The 23,994-nt window shown below is 44.0% G+C and overlaps 1 protein-coding gene across 12 annotated transcripts in view; it reads left to right on the top strand.

Annotated features, from left to right (window-relative positions):
* Positions 1 to 23,994, top strand: part of TDRD3 (tudor domain containing 3) — a 220,080-nt gene that overhangs the window by 64,104 nt on the left and 131,982 nt on the right. For 11 of the 12 annotated variants that reach the window (XR_012900632.2, XR_012900626.2, XR_012900629.2 and 8 more), the window contains exon 2: positions 11,891 to 11,975. The exons of the other annotated variant lie outside the window; for it this stretch is intronic. Coding sequence is in view for 2 of the 11 variants with exons in the window: in XM_075918923.2 (XP_075775038.1) it covers positions 11,891 to 11,975 (85 nt within the window). In the remaining 9 variants the exon portion in view is untranslated. The remainder of the gene's footprint in view (positions 1 to 11,890; positions 11,976 to 23,994) is intronic. 12 annotated transcript variants of the gene reach the window in all.

Here is a 23,994-nt window from a genome sequence, read left to right as displayed (position 1 = left end):
CAGCCAGGCACGATCTGCATCCACATAGCAGACATCACAGATAAGCCTCTGTTATGTCCGATGCTGTTCCATACATTTTCCCATGGTGCACCACTGAGATGTATGTCCTTTTGCTCTTCCCCCTTCATCAAGGGGTTCAGCGAGTGCACCTCAGTCTGTGACACTGTCAACGCATGCTCCCTGTCATGGGGATCATAGGAGTGTTTTTTCTTCCAGACGCTATCGAAATGGGCTGCGGTCACGGAAGACCCCTCTGAGGGGCTCCTCAGGGTGCTGTCAAGGCCGCTGCCACTCATCTTCCTGCTCGCTGGGCCTTCTCACCACCTGGTCCTGCTGGGCCAGCTCTGCTGGTCTCCCCCAGCCAAGGCACTAAGCTGAGATCATTTGTCCCCTAAGAAGCAGTGCAGACACTGAATCTCTTCAGGTACAAGGAAAGTGCAGTTTAGGGCCCAGCTTCCCAGAATATCACCCCCCCAAATGGTATCAGAACCCCAAAGGAATTATTTAGGTAAGCCCCCTTTAGCAATGAAAGGGGGAATGTACACTCCAATTGGCCTCCAGGTAACAATTATTTACACTGGGCTTGATAGAAAATAAAAGTGATTTTATTAAGTACAAACAGTAAGATTTAAGTGGTAATAAGTGAGAACAGGCAGAGCAAAGTACATTACAAACTCAAGAAACAACAGAAAATGCTTAGCTGACAGAACACTGAAACCTCAGTACACAAACTTATTACAAACTCACCCTAAAACTGTTTCTTTCTCAGCTAAGCCTTCAAGACCAGGCCTATTTCTCACCCTATGATCTTTGATTCCTTCCCTTAGGCATGCCAGCCAAAGACAAAAACCTGCTAAGCTTCCCATAGTCTTAAAGATTCCATTTTTGCATGGGAAGTTACCTGGCCAGTTCCCTACTGGTTAGGAAAGTCATGTGACTTCCTAAGATCATTCACTGCTAAGACTAAGTACAAAAGGCTATTTGCTTACGGTTGCCCAGACATCGAGTCATCCCAGCCTTGGAAACACTCTTGATGACTTCCATTTACACATTTAAAACCACTCTATCTGTCTAATTTTACACACAAGAATGATACAGACACCAAAATAAGATAAACAGATCCAGCGGATTAAGACATTAAGTTTGATAGGTTACAGGAGGCAATTTGTCCAAAGCATCTTTGAGTTATGCATATTTGTGTTCATAAGTCCATTTCATAAAGCATGGGGTGGGGTGCATCACAATTCCTCATAAGATCATACTATGGGCACTATAGATGGAGACACTCTTATGACCACCCACCTTGCTGGATAATGGAGTATCACTGCCAACCTGCCTACTCCAGACACTGGTCACCATGCTGCTACAGGTCTTTCTTCAAACACCTATCTACAATTTCCTCTACACCAGCTCAGAGGCAACCCACCTCACCATCACTTCAGAGCTCCTCTCCCTTTCCCCAACAGTCTGAGCTGGAAGAGGGGCAAGTATCTGAGTCTGACGAACAATAACCTGATACTTCCCCCATGGACCAGTCTTCCTTATCCCCTGATGAGTCGGTGATTCCAGGGAATGTGTAACCTACGGATGACCTCAAGCCCTTTCAAGACTTGTTTAAAAGAACGGCTACGAGCCAGGAGGTCCAGCTAAAGGGTACCGGCGAAACAATATCTCCTCCTCAGAAACCTTCATCCTCCCACTGTGCCAAAATTGCACTGCCCCATTGATGAGGCCATTATGGAGGCTGCCGATGAAATCTGGCAGACTCCAGCCTCTGTTTCCCCCCTCCACCCTCTGACCAACAAATGGGAAGACAAAAAGTACTTTGTCCCTGGATCCAAACTACCTCAGTATAAAAACACCAAGGCAGACAAGGAAAGCAAGTGAAAGGACTTTTATGGTAGGAAAGCGTATTCCTCCTCAACCCCACAGCTTTCTATTGTGAATTACTCTGTCCTGCTGGCGTGCCACAACTTCGACAGGTATACTAGACTTATTGGTCTTATGGCACACTTACTGAACAACAAAAGGCTAATCCTAAAGTTAATTGTTCAAGAGGGCTATGCTACTGTGTGAACAGCCCTCAAATGGCTCTTGACAATGCTGACATAGCAGCATGGTCCACAGCAACCTCAATAGTGATGCATAGAGCCTTGTGGCTTCAAAATGCAGGGGTCCCGAGAGTGCTGCAGACTAAAGTAGAGGACCTCCTATTGGATAAACAGAAACTATTTGCAGAGAAGATCTATGAGGTCCTCCACACAAGTAACGACTCGAGAACTACCTTACATATATTGGGTATGCACATGCCACCATGTGGCTGAAAATGGTACACACCATACTAGAGGCACTGTGGCTTTGCTTACTCGCGATATCAATGGGGCTTCGATCAATCCCAGGTGAAACAACGGCGTCAAAGGAGACAACCTCAGAATAACCGTACTGCCAGCCAACATGCAAATAAGCAGCAGCTTTGATATATTGGTCTAAGGCATGCAAGACATACCTGTGAGACATATGCACGATGACATGGTTCCCATTTTCCATCACCATTTGAGGCCTTTCTGCCATTGTTGGGCCACCATTACATCCAATTGCTGGGTACTTGAGATTGTGGCATCGGGCTTACACCATCCCATTTACAGACCTTCCTCCAACCTCCCCACCCTCCCTGTCCCCTTTCAGGGATCCCTTTCACAAAGACCTACTAAAACAGGAGGTCCATCGGCGCCTCTCCATCGGATCAGAAGAGAGGGTACTGGACAAGTTCAGAGGCGAAGGCTTCTACTCTCACTACTTTCTCACACAGAGAAGAATGGGTGGTTCGAGACCCATTATCAACCTTTGCAAGCTCAACGGATACCTTTGCAAACTTCAGCTCAAAATGGTTATCCTATCACTGATAATCTCAGTGTTGGACAGAGGGGACTGGTTCACAGCCTTCGATCTACAAGACATCTACTTTCACATCATCATCAATCCTGCTCACCAACAGTTACTTTGGTTCATACTAGGATCAGAACATTTCCAGCATCGCGTCCTACCCTTTGGCCTCTCCTCCACACCAAGGGTATTCTCAAAGACGCTTGTGGTAATGGTGGCATACCTATGTCATCAGGGGATTATAATTTTTCCTTATCTTGATGACTGCTTGATACAGGGTACATGTTCTATAGAAATGTCCTATATGATACTACAAGAAGAATATTTGAATCATTTGGGCTCATTATCAATGACCTAAAAATCTACACTGCAGCAGACGCAGTCCCTGGACTTGATAGGCACCTACTTGGGCTTCACTATGGCATGTGCGTAGTACCTATGCAAAGGTTCCAGGTGATAGAAGACCTTGTCACAGCTCTCATCATGAGCTCTATAGTGCTGGTGCTTACTTGCCTCCAGCTCATGGGGCATATGGTGGCCACAACAGATGTAGTGCACCATGAATGACTTTCCAATGCCTTCAGCGTTGGCTGGCTTCTGTGTAAACCCCTTTGAAGCAGTGTATACACAAACAGGTTTCCCTTCTATTCAATGTGATAGTTTCCCTAAACTGGTGGATCGAACCATGCAACCTATTAATGGGGAGTGCCTACACTAGGGATGTTAAGGATTAGTCAGATAGAGGCAGCAAAGGGTGGGGGGAAAGAGGGGAGTACTTCATAGTGGCAGTGCCACATGGGGGCCGGGGCTCCATGCGGTGCTGCCCCTTTGAAATGCCATCACGACTTTCAAAGTAGTGCTGCTTGGAGCCTGCGGTCAGCTGGGGAGTCCCCAGCTGATACCAGGCTCCGTGTGGCACTGCCCCGCGTTTCAACGGGGCAGTTCTGTCCTATTGACTAATTGGATAGTGGATGCAAAAATGCTCGACTATTGGATTAGTCAGTTACATGCTACTTAATATCCTTAGTCTGCACACATCACCTCGAGCGCCTCCTTCCTAGGATAGGGTGCCCACATGGACAGTCACTCAGCCCAGGGACTATGCACAGCGAGATAGACAGTGCTCCATATAAATCTCTTGGAGCTGAGAGTAATTTTTTCAATGCTTGCAAACACTTCATTGTGTGCATCTACAACACTACTGTCAGAATACTTACAAACAACATGACGACGATGTGTATATATAAATTAGCAGGGCAGTATTTATTCTGATTCCTTTTGCATTGAAGCAGTGTGTCTATGAAATGGGTGCATTTGCCACAAGGTCACCTTGTTTGTGTCTTACCAACCCGGTGGTATTTGCCACAGCACGTGTGTTAAGCAGACGCTTTGCACCAGATCAAGTGCTCCAAACTATCTTCTGTTGGTGGGGATCTCTTCGGATAGATCTCTTTGCCTCCTACCAGAATACCAAGTGCCCACACTACTGCTGCGCGGTCGGAGTGGGCCCTGTATCCCTAGGAGATGCCTTTCTCTTCAACTGGACACCACCATCGACGTGGAACCTTGAAATGGTGCTGGTCACTCTTACCCAAACCCATTAGAACCACTAGCTAGCTGTCCACTCTCAATAATGACAATGAAGGTGGTTTTTGTGCTTACCATAATATTTGCCTGCAAAGTCAGTGAGCTTGCGGCCCTCATGGCAGTACTGCTGTATGCTATTTTTAATAAGGCCAATGTAGTATTATGACCTCACCCTTCCTTTATACCTATGGTGTATTCCAACTTGCACATCAACAAACCAAATTGTTCTTCCATCCTTTTACCCTAAGCCATCCCGGAAGGATGCTAATCTTCATACCCTGGATGTGCACAGAGCACTCACCTTTTACATAGACTGAACTCAATCTTTTTGCAGGTCACAACAGTTACTAGTTTCCATAGCAGAGCACTCTAAGGGTGAACCAATCCCATCCCAATGCATTTCTAGACTCAGAGTGTCGTTCATTACCCAATGGTATAGGTATACCATCTGTAACAAGCCACTTCTGGGAGCACCCAGAGCTCATTCCAAGAGAGCTGTGGCAACATCCACTGCTTTCCTGTAAGGGGTTCTCCTCATAGACATCTGCCAGGCGGCCACATGGGCCTTGAACCATACCTTTGTGAAGCATTATGCTACATCAGTAGCCTTGGCAGTACTCTCAACAGCTTTTAAACTATGACTCCAAGACCCGCTTACCTTTGTAACAGTACTTGAGAACACAAGTCACCAACAGTGCAGCACCCACAGGGACATCACTCAAAGAAGAGGAGGCAGTTTCTCACCTTGTGTAGTCACGATGGTTCTTTGAGATGTGTGTCCCCATGGGTGCTTCGCTACCCACCCTCCTCCCCCTTTTGGAGTGTCTGTTGTTTAATTGTGTCTTTAATCAGGAGGAACTGGTGGGAGCCTTTCCTTTTTTCTCTCAGGGAAGATACAGGTTAAGAGGCACAGCACAAAACTCTGGCACAAGGGACTTAAATGACTGAGCTGGCTTTCCACATGTCTAATCATGGCATGCTCGTGGTGGATGGAAAGACTCCCAGAATGAAAGCACTGGGGACGGATATAATTTAGAGCAGCTCTGAAAGCTTACCATATGGACCACCGTAAATGTTTTACCTCCAAAAACTGGTAGCCCAGCCAGATTGGGGATAAGGGATGAGGTAGGGCAAGTCAGGATACCTACTGGGGCAGCCTGCCAGCAGCAGGTGATGGGCTTAGGGGCCGGTGGCAGGAGACCTCCCTGGTCCGCAGATTCTCTCGTTAGGGACCAGTCAGGGCCCTATTGCGCCGAACCAGGGATATTCAACCTATTGTGTCCTCAGTCTTTACAGTGTTGGGCGCTGTGACCCCACACTTCCTGCCCTCAACCCTAACTGTGCTCCTAACACATCCATGCTGCCCAACTTTATTCCTTATACCAGAGCATCCAGGGAGATGCTCTGAAGACAGTCTTATGGTTCTCTGTCACAGTTCTTGTGCTGGTAGCACTCTGCTCTGGCTGGAATCAAGCTTTTTAGGATTGCTTGACACCATTTCTGACATTTACCCAATATGAAGAGATTGAAGTGGAGGTAAGACTCCCATTCACTGTTACTTCCTGAGGTACTGAACACCACACAAGCTTAGCAACTATGATAGTAAGAGGCAGGTAATTGACTAATCGTGCAGTCAATATTTGTATTGACTACATGAGTAGCTGATAAGGGAAGGTGCTTTGAACTGGCTTGCTCGGGTCCAGGAGCTACCCCTGCTGTGACTCTGCTGTTCAAATGTAGTAGGAGCCGGGCAGCTCTAACTACCTTTAAAATGCAGAGCTGCAGCGGTCCCAGATTGGCATGAGCCAAGACTGAGACGGGTTTGCTCAGTCCCAGCTCACGCTGTGTCCAGCAGCCCCTATCTGTGGCCATCCCTAACTGCCATGAACAGAGACTGTACCAGCAGCAGCCCCTATTTGCAGTGGCCCTGGTTTGCCGCAGCTAGAGGCAGCTTTGTAGCAGCCTCGCCCTCTTCCCCTCTCGCCCCTCCCCCCCCGGCTGCCACCTATGATAGATACAGCAGCGTGGGGGGGAACAAACGGCACCATGGGGCCAGCAACCAGTGTGCTCTGGCCATATCCTGGAGAGTTCCCTGCCACCCCACCCTGCTGCCTTTGTATCAGACGCAGCAGCGTGGGATGCCAGGTGGAAGCCTGTCTGCAAGGGGAGCCAGTTTAAACCATCTCTCCTTGTGGACTGGCTGCGTGCTGCCCTGCACTTCTCTGTCTGATGCAGAGGCAGCAGTGCAAGGTGGCAGCAATCCCTGTGCACCGGGAGGTCCAAGCTCCCCAGCCTCTGTCCATGAGGAGCTCGGACCCCCATGAACCTGGGGCAGCCTCTGTCCATGGCCAGCCTAGGCTGCCATGGACAACGGCTGCTTTGCTGCACCTTGTGTCGCCCTCTCCCTCTCCAGCAGCCTCTGTCTGTGGGGAGCTCTGGCCCCCTGCACACAGGGTCTGATGCTGGGAGCCCACTGTCCTCCCCTCATACTGCTGCCTTTGATACAGGAGGGTGGGGAGAGGAGCAGGTGGACTAGTGTGCTCATACCACAGGGGTGAGCAGTAATTTTTAATGAGGGGGCCATTCCAAGATTTGGTTAGTAGTCAAGGACCACAGAAATGTGGAGTGGGTGTCGGATCTGGGATGGTGAGTGGGGTGTAAAAGGGAGCCTGGGATAGAGGACTGGGGTGCAATAGGGGGTGTGGTGGCTGAGAGGGAATTTGGGTAAAGGAGGGGGTTATAATTGGGGGCAGGGGCTTGGGGCACAGGGTCCAGAAGGGGCTGTGGGTGCAGGAGAGGATTCTGGCCTGGGGGGGGGGGGGGGGATACGAGCGTCTGGGAGGGACAAAGCAGCACTGCAATAGAATCTTAAGCAGAAAATCACAAAAGTTTCCTATTACAGAACCATAGCTGTTCAAAGTACTTGTTGTTTATAAATGTTCCTGTGTGTTTGGACAGTGCCTACCACCATGTAGATTGCAGTGCAATTAAGGATGTTACATAGTGAGTAATTTGCTAGTTGAGTAGTCAATGGAATTTACACTGACTACTCGATAGGTACTTGTGCATTCCTCCTTTGAAATGTACAAGAGCCCCCATTGGGCTGTGCAGCCCTGTGTGCAGTCTGGGGCTAGCAGGAAGTCCCGCTGACTCCAGGCTGCACACGGCATGCCAGCTTTGAAATGCTCTTGTGCATTTCAAAGTGGAAGTGTTGTCATGGAGCCTGGGGCCAGCAGGGGACTCAGAGTCTCTGGCCAGCAGGGGACTCAGAGTCTCCTGCCAACCCCGGGTCCATGCGGTGCTGCTGTTTTGAAATGCCACGCAGAGCATGGGTTCTGTAGAAATGGAGCATGGGATCAGCTGGGGAGTGCCCAGCTGATCTGGGCTCCATGCGGCACTGTCACTTGAAACGCCATTGCAGTGTTTCAAATGGGCAGCCCTGCCCCTTTGAAATGTTGCCTCAATGTTCCAAAGTGGAGGTGCCGCATGGAGCCTAGGTATGGGCTCCGTGCAGCGCTGATGCTTTGATTTACTCCTTGTTCTCTCCCTCCCCCGCCTCTATCTGATAGGCTTTTGTTTATCGGATAGTCAACTAGTCCGTAACATCCTTACATGCAATACTAATAATATTACTAAGTTGACTTATTTTTATAAAACATGCTAAAGTAGATTTACTGATATGTTTTAGTGTTGTCAAATGCTGAAAGATAAATTACACTCATACAATAGATGAACAAAACTTGTCTAATACAGTTTTTTAAATGTATTAAATTATTTATTTAGTAGGACTAGAACCTGAGAGATGGTGAGATGCTGACCATTTTTAAATCTCTGCTAACTCAAATGAGAGCCAAAGCCACTTGAGATGTATTCCTGTAAAATAGTAGCTCATCAATTCATTAATTTTTAAAAATCTTGATGGGTGTTCCAGCGAGTTTGAATTAGCAAAGTTTTACTCTGTTAGGAAAACTGTGAACTCACACATCAGTAGGCTTTTAACAGTGGTATATCACGACAAAAACACCTTTTATTATGTACATTGTAATTCTGATGAATCTTTCAATTTATTCTTTTTCTTTTAACTGATAAAATGTTAACATTATTCTTTAAATAAAATAAACCCAACGTTCAAGGGGAAAAAAGCCACACTGTTCTTTTAAGAACTACGATACCTCAGCAGCAGCAGAATATATTTCTGGTGTTATACAGGTACTAGGGAAGTGCATAAAAGCTCCTCTCTTTAAATCTGTGTATTTCCTGCTTTAATATAGAAATATTTGTAAAACACATTTTTAGATGCTTTAATGATATAGTCACTCAGTAAAATTTGTGACACTGCAGCAAAATTTTCTTCTCTTAGAAAACTCCATGTTTTAAGTTCAGCAGAAACCTTTGAAACTATATTGGGAAAAATATTCCCCAAGTTTGAAGTGTCTCAATAATAAATATAAAAAAAGCAATACAGCACTTTTTCTTATGCAGCAATATTGCCACCTAGTGGATGTCTCCGTGTTGTGCATTCTTTCTTTAATTTCACATGGTATGTATGCTTTATTTTAGATAACATAGAAAGTTATCTAAACTGGACAAAGATATTTGCATGTTGTATATTTAGACACTGAATTAATAGAAATTCATTTCTGCTTTTGAGATCTATATTTTGCATGAGAACTAAAACATTCTGTCAGTCAAAAAAAAAAAAAGATTTTAATGTTTGATATCTGCATAGTGAAGGTTCAGCAAATATATGAAGTTTGGTAATAAAATTCAAAATCTGATTCCTTTGTCCCTGTAGTATACACACATCACCATATTACATGATTTTAATGCAGCCCTACCTCCACAGTACACAATTTCTTTCACTAAACAGATTTAAATCTGGTTAGTATTTGGAAGAGAGCCCTCCAAAGAAAGAACTGGTTCGGTAGCTTTAGAAAGAAGTTGGAGAAGGGCTATAGGTTCTGAAAGAGCTGGCCATCAGGGACTCAGGTTATATTTGGGAGTGTTAACTTCCAGTATGAGAGCAGGAGTTGCACGCACACACATAAGTTCTGTGTATTTGGGCCTGGTGGGCAATACAATATCTTTTTCTGTTGTGTCTGGAGGGGATCAGGTAGTCCCTCATACATTAAAGAAAATGGATTCTCCCATGACTCATCTCAAGAGTTAACTTTTGCAAGGTGTACCTAGGCTTGGGTATAGTTTTAGATTTCTGAGGGCAGTGTGTGTGTTTTTCATAGTAAGTGTACAGAGTCTTCATAATTGATTTTTTTTAAAACAATGTAAAGCACATTTTATTTTTAATGCATCAATTGGCAACATTTATGAACAATAATTTGTGCACCTCCTTTAATTATAATATCAGCCAAATAATTGACAGACATTGAAGTTTTTCATTAGCTGTGATGGTAATGTTTTATGGACAATGAGATTGGGGCGGGGGAGGGGTAGAGGAAGTAAAAAAAAGTAGTTGAACTAGAACCTAGCTGAAAGATTTTTCTCCTTTTAGCCTCTCATACAGGAAACCTATCTGGTCTCATTAGAGCTCAGGTTGTGCTTAATAAAGCAGAATGTGTACATATATATGTTTAGTCAGAATAGAAATGATTGGGTTTGGAATACAGCACATCCAGAATTCCCATTAGGGAGAGAAAAAAGCGTACTCTTGCTGATTGTTTTAGTAAACAGGAGTTCTCCAGGGTACGAGAGGTTTTTTTGGTTCTTATAGTTGCATCTGCACTCTTGGGCCCTGTATGCTCACAGACAGCACCTGGGAACTGATTAGAAAGCTCTAGACATTTTGATCCTTTTCTTCTAGTGTCAGAGCAGGTGTGCCGAGGGATCTTTTGAGACTCATTCTATACTTGTTCGTTTTTTCTCTCTTGATGGAAGTAGTGTTGCTGTTAAAAGTTGTTATTTAAAAATGAAAACAGTTTTGCAATGCACATGTACCAACAACTTACTCTTAAACTATAACTTATTTGTGTGGATAATGTCATCTTTGTTTAGCCTTTACATAAAAAAATGTTTCTGTCTTGTAACAGTCTTGGGGTTAATTAAATAACAAACATATGATAAAGAAATACAATTTTAATCAAACGAGAGTTTCTGTGGTGAGCTACTGCATACAGCCACGTGTTGTTCTCAACCCCCATCTCCAGGGCCCATCACTGAATTTCCACACCCACGATACTATCTCTTCTGATGGAATGCTCCAAATCAGTCTTTCATAAACATTAGGGATGTTAAAAATTGTGTATTTGTGTGAACATATAACTGCTGAAATTTTTAGTGGCTACACATTGACATGCTGGGGGTAGGCGGGAGCTGGTGCTTGTGGGGAGCCAGTTTTTAAGCTTAAAATCTGGCTGCTCATACATACTAGCTCCTGTCTGTGCCCCCTCACCCACATTGCTGCCTCTATATCAGAGGCAGCAGCGTGAGGGTGACGGGGGAACTGGTACATGCAGAGAGCTGGCTTTCTCCAAGTACTGGTCTTTCCTCCTCTCCTACTCCCCATGCTGCTGCCTCTTGTGGGATGCAGCGGAGAGGGGAAGTGGGCGGTGCATGGCAGGAGGTGGCTCTGGGAGCCAGCACACATGGGGTGCTAGCTTAAAAGCCAGCTCCCCACAGGCACTAGCTCTTATCTCCCCTCCTCCCCGTTACTGATTACCCACAGAGGCAGCAGCATGGGTGTGGGGAGGAGGACCATTGCTTGGGGCGAGCTGGCTTAAAAGATTAACGGTTAATCAATAAGGTGGGGTGTACATGTCTAACTTCAGATTAATCGATAAGCCTGGGTTTATGGGTTAATCATGCAAATGATTACACGCTAGCATCCTTAATAAATATATCTCCACTTGCCTGTAAGCCTATTAATTAGTGCCTTGATCATGCATTTGGATCTGTACAGATATGAGCCCTATTGATTTCAGTGGGACTCCACATGTGCCAAGATCTACATATTTGCTTGCCTGGATTAAATGAATGTCCAAGTTATGATGAGGGAATGACATAAAAGAGGGGATGGGTAGATGAGTGCCACTGTGTAATTACATAACTTGAGAGATTAATGTATGATGTTGGAGTTCACACACAAAATAATTCGTGTTTCATATGTAAATCTTGACGTGAAGGAACTTGAAAAGCAGGAAAAGAGGGAGGAGGAATGGCTGAATAGATTTGTAAGGCAACAGTCAATCTAGTTGGAGGGTGTAGGAACTCCTCAACTGGAGGACTCCTTCCATCTCTCTGTTGTTTTCTATATGGCATTTGTAAGGTTTCAGAGAATGTTACATTTCTTCTGAATAAGCCTGAAGTCCTGACATCATGAAGACTTCTAAAAGAAAGATTCACTAATAGTTTAGTCTCAAATGTGTTTCAAATACCTTCCTAAAATAACTTCATTTTGTTTTAACAGGTATCTTTCAGATGAAGGAATTGAAGCTTGCACAAATTCTTCTGACAAAATCAATATAAGTGACGTTATCCTGATTGCCCTTAATGTAGGTTACAGTTGAGAAATTTTTGAAAAAAATCTTATCAGTGTGTTCAGTTTTTACATGCTGTACATAATACAGACTGTTTTTATTTCAAGGTGTTGTTTAATTTAATATATCTGAATTAGATTTTAGAAATTATCTTTGCCAGACTAATCTTTTAAATTTTTATTTTAAAAAAAAAAAAAAAAACATATTTAGCTGTGAAAAAATGAAATTTTTAATCAAATGTTCATTTATTTAAATGTAACATGAACACCAAAAATACATTTTTAAGGTATACATGTAAATATAAATACAAATGTTAACTGTTGTGGTAATTAAAATATTGCATTGGGCACTTAGGGTAATTCCAGCCTGAGGTTCTACATGCCTTAAAAGTGATATGATTTAGAAATTACTCAGATCTATTTATGTACTTACAAAGATGCATCTTGGAGGTAAAAAGTTTACTGTTGTAGGCACTTGACCCTGCTAGAAAAAATAGCATGTGTGTTCTGACAGCCCTAACCATACCGGTGTATAAACAAAGGAGAAGATGGATCAGAAAGTTAATTAAATGAAAAAAGCCAAAATTTAATTGAATTCTTTAAGTTTTGAGGGAATAGTTGATCTTTTGTTATAGATACTGCTTTATGATATAAATATATTTGAAAAACTTTGTGGTACTTGTAACTCTCTTAAGCATGCCGTTCTTGTATTATATCTGTTAACTCCTTGCTTGTAACTTTTATGCATCATATTCTTGTATTACATTCCATCCATGGACTGTTCCAAATACCTGAAGATGCTTTATAAGAAAAGGATAACTACAACATAATTGTGGCAATAAATGTGCATTTACTGAAGTAATCTGGATCATTAGTCTAACTATTCCTGTCAACATGTGGATAAATGATATATCATACCTTAGCCTCATATTGGTCATTTATCTTTTTAAGAAGATGGCAAAAGTATGTATGAAATGTTTATAAAAGTTCAGAATTCAAGTCATTGCCTCCTCAGTAAACCTGTTGGAGATGATGAACTGCTTCTCCCCCCCCCCCCCCCCCAGATTCTTCTTCAAAGAACAGATCTTTTAGCCAGGGAAAGAGGCCTGTCAATGTGGCTAAATTAGCATTGGTCAAGAAATATAAGGTCTTACCTGGGAAGTGAGAGATTCTGTCTCCAGGCTAAGCTCAGGTCTCCCATATCACAGTTGAGGGCCTTAACTACCAGGATGTAATCAGTCTTCTCAGTCTCTGCTGATAGATTTGTTACACTCTGTATAAATAATTAATTTTTGATTGAGGGAAAGACTGAAGACTTGTCTGCACTACAGAGTTTTTTAGATGCAAGTTACACTGACTATAAAAAAAAAAGGTATAATTACATTGCTTATTCATGTTCTCATGACGCTCATTCTGTCAACAGAGTACGGCCACAGTTGGTGCTTTAGCGTTGACAATGAGACCAGGTCACTGTGAGTAGCTTTCCCATTGTGCTACTCGCCACCTTCTGCAGGTAGGAGTTGTGGGAAGGTGGAATAGATCAGTGCTTCATCAGTACAGGATCAATGTCTCATGATGTAGTTTTTTCCATTCCATCATTCCATGAGCTTCTGACTGCATTTTGTGGCATTTTTCAGTGGTTCTTGTTCACTCTATGCCCACCGTCTGTCTGAAACTGTGGCTCCTGCATTGCTTTCTTTTGTTGTGGTCACGCTTATGAAAACATCACAGCTGATCATGCAGTTTATCATGAGTACCCAATCTGAACAGGAATCAGAGGTGGCTCATCTACTGTGTGCTATGGAAAGATAGAATGCCAGGGTATTTTGGCATTCACTGATCAGCTGCATATGGTAAACTGTTACTTTTGAGCTTGGAAAACAATCACCGAGTGGTCGGATCACACTGTTGTGTATCCTGGGATGATGAGCTGTGGCTGCAGAATTTTCAAGGTGGAAAGCCACCTCTTTGGAACTGTGCACTGAACTCATACTAGCCCTGCAGCAGAAGGGCACCAAAAAGAGAGCTGCTCTCTTGTTGGAGAAGATTATGGCGATTTTCATGTGGAAGCTAGTGACTGCTACTGGTTAGTTGTGAATCCATTTGTAGTTTGGAAGCCCACCATTGGGGGTGAGTTAATTCAAGAGTGCAGGGTCCTTAATTAAATCCTCGTACAATAGATAAAACTGTAATAGTGGATGGCTTTGGAGCAATAGGATACCCTAACTGCGGCATAAACGCATCAATTTTCACCCTGGTCCATCCTGCAATAGAGTACATCAACAGGAAAGGGTATTTCTCTATGGTATTGCAGGAGTTTGTAGATGGCCATGGCTATTTCACTGACATCAATGTGGGGTGATCCTGCAACGTGTATGATGCATGCCTCTTCAGAAACACAGACCTGTACAGAAAGCTGCAAGAAGGGACCTTTCCAGACCAGAAGAGTCCAGTGGAGGCTGTTGAAATGCCCATCTTGATCCCCTTATTTCTATGGCCCATGAAAACTTACTCAGGAAAACATGAAAGCAGCAAGGAGTGCTTTAGCAATAGACTGAGCAGGTGTGGGAAGACTATTCAATGTGCCTTTGTCATGTTAGACTTAAATGAAGGAAATATTTCCAAGATCATGGCAACCTGCTTATGCATTGTTCAATATTTGCAGGCTAAGGGTGAAAACTTAACAATGAATGATCCACAGTGTGTCTTCTGACAGCTGTGTGTAATTACAACTATCATTTTGGAAGGTGTGTGAAGGGGTGGAGTACACAGGGAACTGAAATTACCTAAGAAGTTGCAAGTAATGTGTGGGAGGAATTTGGAGAGGGCATGGAAAGCAGTTCTGTATGAGCTGCAAGAGGGGCTAAGCACACATGAATTCTGCCTGCAGCATGATTAGGGACTTGAACATCTCTGTTTGCTTCTCCGTCACTTTTATCATCCTCTCCAGGCTCTCCTTTCAGTCCTGTCTATTTTATAATTTTCTTTTAAAGTCTCTGTTCAGACCCCTGCATTCTTGTTTTTGGTCTTTGAGGACTGGAGGATCTTTAGAAACAAATCCTCCTTGCTTCTTCTTGGTGGCTTCCTTATTTGGCAGAGGCACACTGCCTGTGTGTAGGGAGTTCCACTCAGTCACATCTGCAGGAGTGCAAGAAACAATACAAAGAAGCATGATTATTAGTGCAAGCACAGCATTGAATCATCGTATAATGCAGTTTTAAAAACTGATTCTCAGCATCCCCTGGCAAACACATAGCTTGGTGAAAACCCTAAATATGGTGAGTGTGGGTTGGAGGTGGTGGAACCTGTTCATTTAGTTGCTAAGGCTCTCTTGTGGTCACACATCCGTAAATGTTTTATTCAAAAGCCAGTGTTAGCTTATGTTCCTGTTGTTGACAGATGCAATTATGGGCCAAATTCTCCCTTACACACTCACTTTCCAGTTCCCCAGCACTTAGTAGTTTTGCCATTTATCAATGCCAATGTTCATAAACCTTGAGCCTTATGCTAACTGTTGAACCCAGTATTTTACAACAGGCAAAGATTTTTGTTATTTTTTAAAGGGCATCATTGCAGCCAACTAGGGACAAAATTGTAAATATTACCATAGTTTTCCCCAGATAGGTGTTATTGAAGCAGATAACTCACTCCTGAGAATAAGCAGCAATGCAAAGATGTATTGCCTGCATGCACGTTGCTTTAGACAAGGTCTCTGCGTTACTTGCCTGTATGCTGCTTTGGTTCCTGTGCAAGTGATTGACAATGGGCTTGGGACAGCTTCCTAAATAGTGAAGGAGACAGCAGGGAAAACAGCTCTGCCAAGGTCTCTTTGGCAAAGGATTGCTGAATACCTCTAAGCTAGTTTCTTATGGAGCTCTCTGGAGGATTCCAGTGAAATCTCAGTGTGCATTAACACACTGTTCCATTGCACTGATTAGCTGCACAAGAGAATGTAAAACATGCACAAAACACAGCTAGTCTTGTACATTTCTGTACCTTCAACCACTTTTATAATATACAAACTAAAACATAGCTTTACCTAATATAACCCAACAGCAACAAGTCAAAAGGTCACTTAGTTTTTTCTCCTGCATCATGCATAGATGGCTTGGCCGGGATAGACCCCTTTGGAGTGGAAACAAGATCCTGACTTATTGCACCACAAGATGGTCTTTCTATGTGTTTTGCATCATCCTTCAACTCATTCCCTTCATTCATGATTTTGTTCTCAGGGTTGAGTCTGCTGTCATCAGCCCCTCTGAAGTATCCACAGGGCTTGTTATGATGGAGGTGGGGTCGTTCCTGAGGATGGTCTCCAGCTCCTTACAGAAGCAGCCTGTATTCTTCACAACACCAGTGCAATGGTTTGCTCCTTTGCCTACTGGTACACCTGCCTCAGCTCCTTGATCTTTGCATGGCACTGATGAGTGTTTTGTTTGTACCCATTCTCCAACATGCCATGATAAATCTGACTATAGGTATCAAAGTTCCTAGAGCAGGAGTGGAGCTGAGAGTACACAATCATAGAGTCAGCAGATCCAGACCAGATCAGAGAGCATTTGACATGTGGAGCTGCTACCACCACAGTTGATTGGGACTATGTGAACAAACAGGAAGTGGAATTTCAAAAATTCCTGGGCCGTAAAGGAAGAGGGGAAGACATCTGTGTACCTGAGTGCAGAGCAGCAGAGTTTGAACAGCTGACCAGAGCGATCAGGATTGGCATTATGGGACACTATGTGGGCACTATTTACAGAGACAGAACCAAGCGCAGTGTCTATACATTTTGTCAATGCAACTTTGCTGTGTAAAGCTCTGTACCTTTCAGAAGGTGGTATTGTTTTGTCAGTGGAAGGAACATGAACATATACTGCAACTTCTTTGTCTACAAAAGCTGACTTTTGTCAATGAAACTCTGCAATGTAGAGAAACCTGACTCTCTAGCCAGTGACTGAGGCATTTAGGTGGAAAGTGGGAGACAGATTCAAGCCCCTGCTCAAATGTTTAACTATTTATATAAAATTGAAGAGCTTCAGAAGGAGAGGATCAAAGGGACTCATCACTGTGGCAGTGGTTCCCAAACTTATTTATGCATGACTGCCTTTGGGCTCATCTGTGTTAACATTTGGCCCAGGAGCAGTGGTGCCAAATCAGATGTTTGGTCTCTGTGTGTGGATTTTCCATCCTTGTTTACTCCTTCCCCATCTCACGTCCAGACCTGTTCCCACCACTTCCTGGGGTCCTTACGAAAGAGTTTCCAATGTGGGCAGGAGCACGTGGACTGGGCATCCCTGCCTAGCTACAGTGGCAGCACAGGTTCCCCAACCCTCACCTTGCTGTAGCTTCTACTGGACTGGGTGGCTCATTGCAGCTCTGTGTGAGTCTGCTCCCTGCTTGGGAAAAGAGAACACATAACCTCCTGCCTCTCCCTATCCTGAAATGGAGCTGCTCGCCACTGCCTACCCCTTTTCTCCTTATTCTCTGATGGCTTGAAGTTTCCAGCAGTGCTGAGAGGATCTGCCACCAGGTTCCACCAGAATGGCCTGGCAGGTGGCGTGCTGGGTATTGGTCATCCACTCTCCAGAGCTTCTACCTCTCAACCCATCTTTTCAACCTCTCTTTTTGCTGGTTTGAAGTCTCACAATCATGAATACCCTTTCATGACACCCTTGGGACTATCTAAAGTTTGGGAAAATTTGGTGTTTACATTACTTGGTGGTAAGCCCTTTACCAGAACATAGGAGAGTCAGGTTCAAGCCACAGCTCTGCATCAGGCAGAACAGGGAAATGAACCTGAATTTCCCTCATCTCAGGTGAGGGCTCCTAATGATTGTAACATAAGCTGTTTTGGGATGGATGTCTGTTTCTGCTGTTTTTTCATTGAAAGATCTTGGTTTCATCCTGATATTAAATAGGAACTTTTTGGAATCTCATAGCTTTTTATATGGGAAAACTGTTTTCTATCCAGCAATAGTCCCGATGTTCATTAGTCATTCATATCTATATTCTTTAAAATATAGCAAACCTCTTATTTGCTTTATCTCTGATTACAATTTTCGAGTCCTCCATTTCTAATAAGCTTAAATCCAGGATGAAAATCTTCCTTGTCTATACAAACATTTTGATTTGTACAATTTTATGTAGAGCCTAGAAAAATACCCTCTTTTTTGTGATTTCCCACAAAATCAGTAGAGAAGAATATGTTTTGTCTGAATTTGCAAATATGTCTGTAGCAGATCTTTGTTTTGTGTGCGTCTGTAGAGATTCCATAAGTGTTACACATGGAAAGAATCTTTTTAAGCATGCATGCCCTTTCTCCTTTTAATTCTTTTATGTTGCCTAGTAGATTTAACATTTTCACAAACTCTTCCTGAAGTACTGTGCCTAACTCTGGCTATGTCTAAACTACATATCTCTTCCGAAAGAGGAATGTAAATGAGCCCGATCGAAAATGCAAATGAAGCATGGATTTACAAATCTCGTGCTTCATTTGCATAATCACGTGAGAGTGCTTTCTCAAAAGGTTTTTTCGAAAAAGAAACTGCAGTCTAGATGGGGTTCTTTCGGGGGGGGGGAATACCTCATTTTTTCCAGGAGTTACGGGTTTTTTCGAAAGAGTTTGTTGTTGTTGTTGAAAGAACGCCATCTAGACTGCAGTTGCTTTCTAGAAAAACCCTTTTTCAAAAAAGCGCTCACGCAATTATGCAAATGAATTGGGCTCATTTATGTTTCTCTTTCAGAAGAGTAATGTAGTTTAGACATGCCCTCTGCCATTTAGCCTGAAGCCCCACACTTTCACTAAGTAGAATTATGAGTCCGGATGAGCAGAAGGTTGTGAAAAAAGCAGAAAAAAACCTATAAAGAAAAGAAATTACCAAGGAAAATGTAATTAATGCTATGTAGCAATCAGTACTTTTTTATTCCAAGGGCTTTACATGCTTTACAAGGGATTGTAAGAATTAATGTAAAAGTATGGCATATGGGAAAAGAAACATAAAGTTAAATGATTTGCAGAAGATTGCATGTTGTAAAACAATATTTGTAGGGCAGAGTTAGGTATGTCTTTTGTCTTAGTTTAACAGCTATGGATAGGAAGAGAACCAGCTCTATTTCTCTCCTAGGTTCATACAAAACTAAGATTTCATCACTAGTACGGGGCTGCATATTTTACAAAAATCAGATGCCCATCATACATATGTGATCTTTTAGTTCCAAAACACATGGCAATGTTGTCAGCTCAAATCTGAGAATGTGCTCATAGATTCTTAGGCCAGAAGAAGCCGTTGTGATGATGTAGTCTGAGCTCCTGCGTAACTCAGACCATAAAACTTCCATGAATTAATTTATTTGAACTAGACGAGAGAATAACATTTTTAGAAAACATAGTCTTGACTGAAAAATGTCCAGTGACAGAGAATCCACGAAAACCCTTGTTAAGATGTTTCAAGTTGCACCAAACCACGTTTTCAATATTTAGGTGCACTGATAGCCTCAGCACTTACTTTCCTTTGCCAGAGCAACACTATCTTCTAGTTCACCTACTCCTCATGCACACTACCATTTTATTTGGGAGATAAGGTAGATGAGATGATATCTTTTATTGGATCAATAAAAGCTTTTGAATTCAATAAGAGCTCTTCTTCAAGACTTTTTAAAAGTCATTTTTTCAAAAAAATGATGTGGCGTGCAAAGGAAAGCCGTGTTTCCATACGTTATCTTTTTTCTATAACTCATACTCAGTAGGCTGCTAGAAAAATAGAGACCAACTACTGGTTGCAGCCAAATCTGGCCATTTGTTTTACTACTTCCAAACAATATTTTCTCTTCTAAATTATGTCAGATTCCATGTCTTACAATACCATGTTCAGATAAGAGAACTCCCAAGATAAATGACAAACTTTAACGACTAAATTTTCAAAATATGCCATCTACTTGTTCACAGCATGAAAGCATATGTAGGCAATAGTACTGAAGGGTTCTCTATATAGTGCAAATTGATTTAAACTTTACACTTTATTTAAAATGTTCATATATTTTATGTAAGCAGCAGGAGTCTGCATTCATTGTAGACTCAAAATTCTCAGTGAAGTCAATTGAAATTTTGGGTATACAGGAATACAGATTCTTCTCTGCATAATGGTGTTGGTAAGTATTACATTCATGGATGTGCATGTGCACCATGCACTGGAGTACAATGTGTGTCTTTATGCTCCTAGCTGAGTATATAAAGATGTAGGTTGATGCCTCATCAATTCCCTTATAGGTTGAACCTCCCTGGTCCAGCATTCTTGGGACTGAGCCATCCCAGATGAGGGAATTTGCTGGACCAGGGGAGCTCAATGCTACACTGCTGGCTGCCCTGCTGCCAGTTCCTCTCCCTGGGGCTCTCAAAGCTGGGGTTCCCCGTACTACCTTGGCCCCACTAACTCTGGCCCCGCCAAGGCTCTGCGCCTGCTGCTGTTGAGGGTTCCCTAGCCAGGGCCACCTGGTTGCCTGCTAGCCCTGTTCATCCACTGTTGGCCCCGGTACCTTTGGGGGTTCCTTAGGTTTTCCCAGCCCCAAGCCTGCCCAGCTGCCACCTACCTTGCTGCTGTGGCCGGCTCTGCTGCTCGTGGGGGTTCTCGGCCAGGGCTGCCTGTCTGCCGCTAGAGCTGGAGGGTTCCAGGGGTTCCCCAGCTGGGGTTGCCAGGCTGGTTCTGCTGCCACAGGGGAGTCCCCTGCTACGGCTGGTACTCCCGGCTGCTACCTGGCCCTGCCACTGGGGTTCCTGGACTCCCGGGCCACTGTGTGGCCCTGTTGCTGCAGGGACTTTGCAGACCGTGCTCTGCCAGGGCTCTTTAGTCCAGAAACATCTGAGACGTACTGTGACATAGCAGAGTTGGATCTCCTGTTTCTCTGCAAACTTAGGGTATGTCTAAACAGCAGGGCTAAAGTCGAATTAAGCTGTGTAACCTGAGCTATGTCAACTGCGTATGTTGAAATAGCTTATGTTGAAATAGCTTAACTCTGCTTTAGGCACTGTTTACACAGCAGGAAGTTGAAGGAAAAACACTCATCCTTGAATTTCCCATACTCCTCGTAGAATGAGGGTTACAGAAGTAGGAGTAAGAAGTCTTCCAGCTCAACATTATTTGAAATAAAGCCTTGTAGTGTAGATGTGCATTTATTCTGCAATAACGCCGCAGTGGAGACTTATCCTCAGTGTTTATTCTAAGAGAGCCTTTCTTGTAGCTGTATATAGTTCTTAAATTTGTTAAGTATAGATAATTTACATAGTTGTGATAGTTACGGAGGTTTTCTTGGTCTGACCTCTCCTCCTTTGGACTTTTGTACAATCCAGAGTTCAAGAACTTTTTTTTTCCCTCCTTACTTGTTCTCTCTAAACAATGAACAACAATACTATTTCTGCTGCCTCCAAGAAGCGCGTATCACTGCAGTGTGCCATTTGTAGTGCTTTCCTGCTGTGGATCTGGAAACTGTAATAGTTTAACTTCAGAAAGCACCTTAAAGAGGAGACCATGAAGCTGTACACACATTCACATCTAATCTTGTTGAAACTGATGAGTCTTTTTCAGGTTGAGTCCCTGCAGGTGCTCCACTTTAGATGATTCTGGGTTCTGTGGCTGTAATCAGAGTATTTTGACAGGAGTACTTGGCTGGAGTGCACATTACCTGTCTTGCAGTGGCAGTGGCCATTGACTAGTTATATGCGCCCCCACACTCCCAATTCCTTTTCAACTGCCCTTTGTCAGAGTCGGAGCTTTAGCTGTGCTCTTGCTTGGTTTACCTCAGATTTAGTTTAGTTAGATTAGTCGATTAGACTAGATGTTATTATCATGAGCAGGGCTCGACAAATTTTACAATCTGCTTGCCTGTAGCGAGTAGATTGTAACCCGGAAGAGTCGGGTTTGGGCGATCTGCGCATGTGCTGAAGGATCTGCGCATGAGCAGATTGCCGGACAGTGTGGCTGGCAAGCGGGGCTCACCGCGGTTCGGTGAGCACTGTTCATGAGGGTTAGCCAACACCTTGGGGACTAAGGGATTCACTATGTCCTTTACCTAAACCTGGTTGCAGGCAGCCAATAGAAATGTAGGTAGGAATTTCAAACCGGGACAAAGGAGTTTTTGGGTCTTTCCCTCCTTTGTCCTGGGCAGTTTCTGTCCATCTACTGAGGGAGTCAGACAGAATGTCTCCCACCAAGAATAGACTTCATTCTTCTGTAAGTAGGGTAAAGTTTAGATCAGTGGTTCCCAACGCGGTGCCCGCAGGTGCCATGACACCCGCTGGGGCATTTATGTGTGCCCGCTGAAACATCTGGGCTGGCCCCACCCCTGGTGCATGGCACATGTGTGGTGCCGGCCCCGGGCGCGTGGCGCATAGGCAGCCTCTGCCCCGGGCGCGCGGCACATGCGTGGTGCCGGCCCCTGGCGCAGGGCGCGTTGGGTGGCCCCTGCCCCGGGCGCACGTCACGTGTGGTTCCAGCCCTGGGCTCAGGGCTCGTGGGCAGCCCCCACCCCTGGGTGCGCGGCGCACGCGTGGCCCTGCCCCTGGGCATCCAGCACCCACAAAAGGTTGGGGACCGCTGGTTTAGATAAATCCACTAGGTTTTATTGTTTTATGGTTCAGGAAAGGGGATCTGATGTCTGTGCATTTAAAAATGCTTTTTGCTCTCTTTTGTAACTAAGACCTGCCTGTTCAGGGGACTAAGGAAACTCCAGGGAGTTGATGATAGCTCAGCAGTTTGCTGTGCCTGAAGGGAGTGAAGGTGGCTTGAGTTTGGAAAGATCCAATGTGGACATGGGTGAGTAAGTTGCAGAAGGGTTGGAGGTTGTTTCTGATGGAGTAGAGACAGCCACGGAGATGAAAAAGCCCTCTGTTAACCAAGTAACTGGGTTTAACCAGCTTGCTGAGGAGTGTGTGTTTCTGGGACATGAATGGTTCCAGTCTGATTCTGTGAAGGGACCATAGATCCATAAGTCAATCAGGTCAGTAAACCCAGGCCCTGTTTTTGTGAGGCAGTGGCCCACCTGGAAAACTAGATTAAAAACAGCAGGATGCCAGATTGGACTGCTTGCTTCATGATTCGCTGTGGGGAGTAAGGAAATTTTATACCAAAGCCTGGTAGATAAGGTTTTTGGGGAATTTTTGCTGGCCCCCACTCGTGCATTTATTGTGCCAGAGTGGGAAAGGAGCCATGACACTAGACTAGTGTAATTAGCTTAGTTGGTTAAGAGCCCTTTATTTAATTTTCGCAGCATTTAAAAATACATCAAACATGTCTTTTTTTCCCCCTTTCCTTAAGCGACATTATTTTTCCTTGGAATGCCAAGGTTGCCTGGCTTTAAAAGCTCCCTCTCTCGTTACGAGGCAATTTTCCTTTCTTATGGACAATCACAGTATGCCCATTGCCTGGCGGGAAACTCAAGTGCTCCAGAAGTCCATCCATTGCCACAATCTTAAGACCCGCACAAGGGCTAAAATTGAGAGGACTTAAATTGAAACTTACTCTAATTGAGAAGTCCTTCTGTCCCACCTCAGGCTTGGCCTCTGACAGAATCCCCTTCCTTCTGTCTCCTAAAGGATATGGAAAGAGGAGAGAGAATGCTCTCTCTACTGATGCTGAATCGAAGAGGAAATGTTTCCCGGCTCCGTCCATAATACTGGCACCAACCACTTAGTACCTTTGAGTCAGCAGGGACTTCTGGTACTAGTGGTACCTTGACAGCTACAGACCTTAAGCAATCAGGCTCTAAGAAAGACGCCTGCATCTTGTCATTGGCACCACAATCAGTATCGAGCGATTCAACAATAAAATGCCACCTGCTGTCCCTGTGTCGAATAGGAGCAGATTGCCACACTTTCCTCAACATGCTGTGTCAGCTCTTTTCGCACTAATGTTGCAATGTCCTCAGGGACTACCACAATTTCTGTACTGTCTTTCACATAAGTACTTTCATCAGTACCACAGCCTCAACAGTTTTTTGCACTGAAGGATCTGAAAATTGCGCTGGTATAAGAATCACTGATACTGCTT

This window comes from Pelodiscus sinensis, chromosome 1 (assembly GCF_052426305.1).
Source record: "Pelodiscus sinensis isolate ZL-2025 chromosome 1, ASM5242630v1, whole genome shotgun sequence".
Classification (NCBI taxonomy): domain Eukaryota; kingdom Metazoa; phylum Chordata; order Testudines; family Trionychidae; genus Pelodiscus; species Pelodiscus sinensis.
This window is presented reverse-complemented; position numbering and strand designations above follow the sequence as displayed.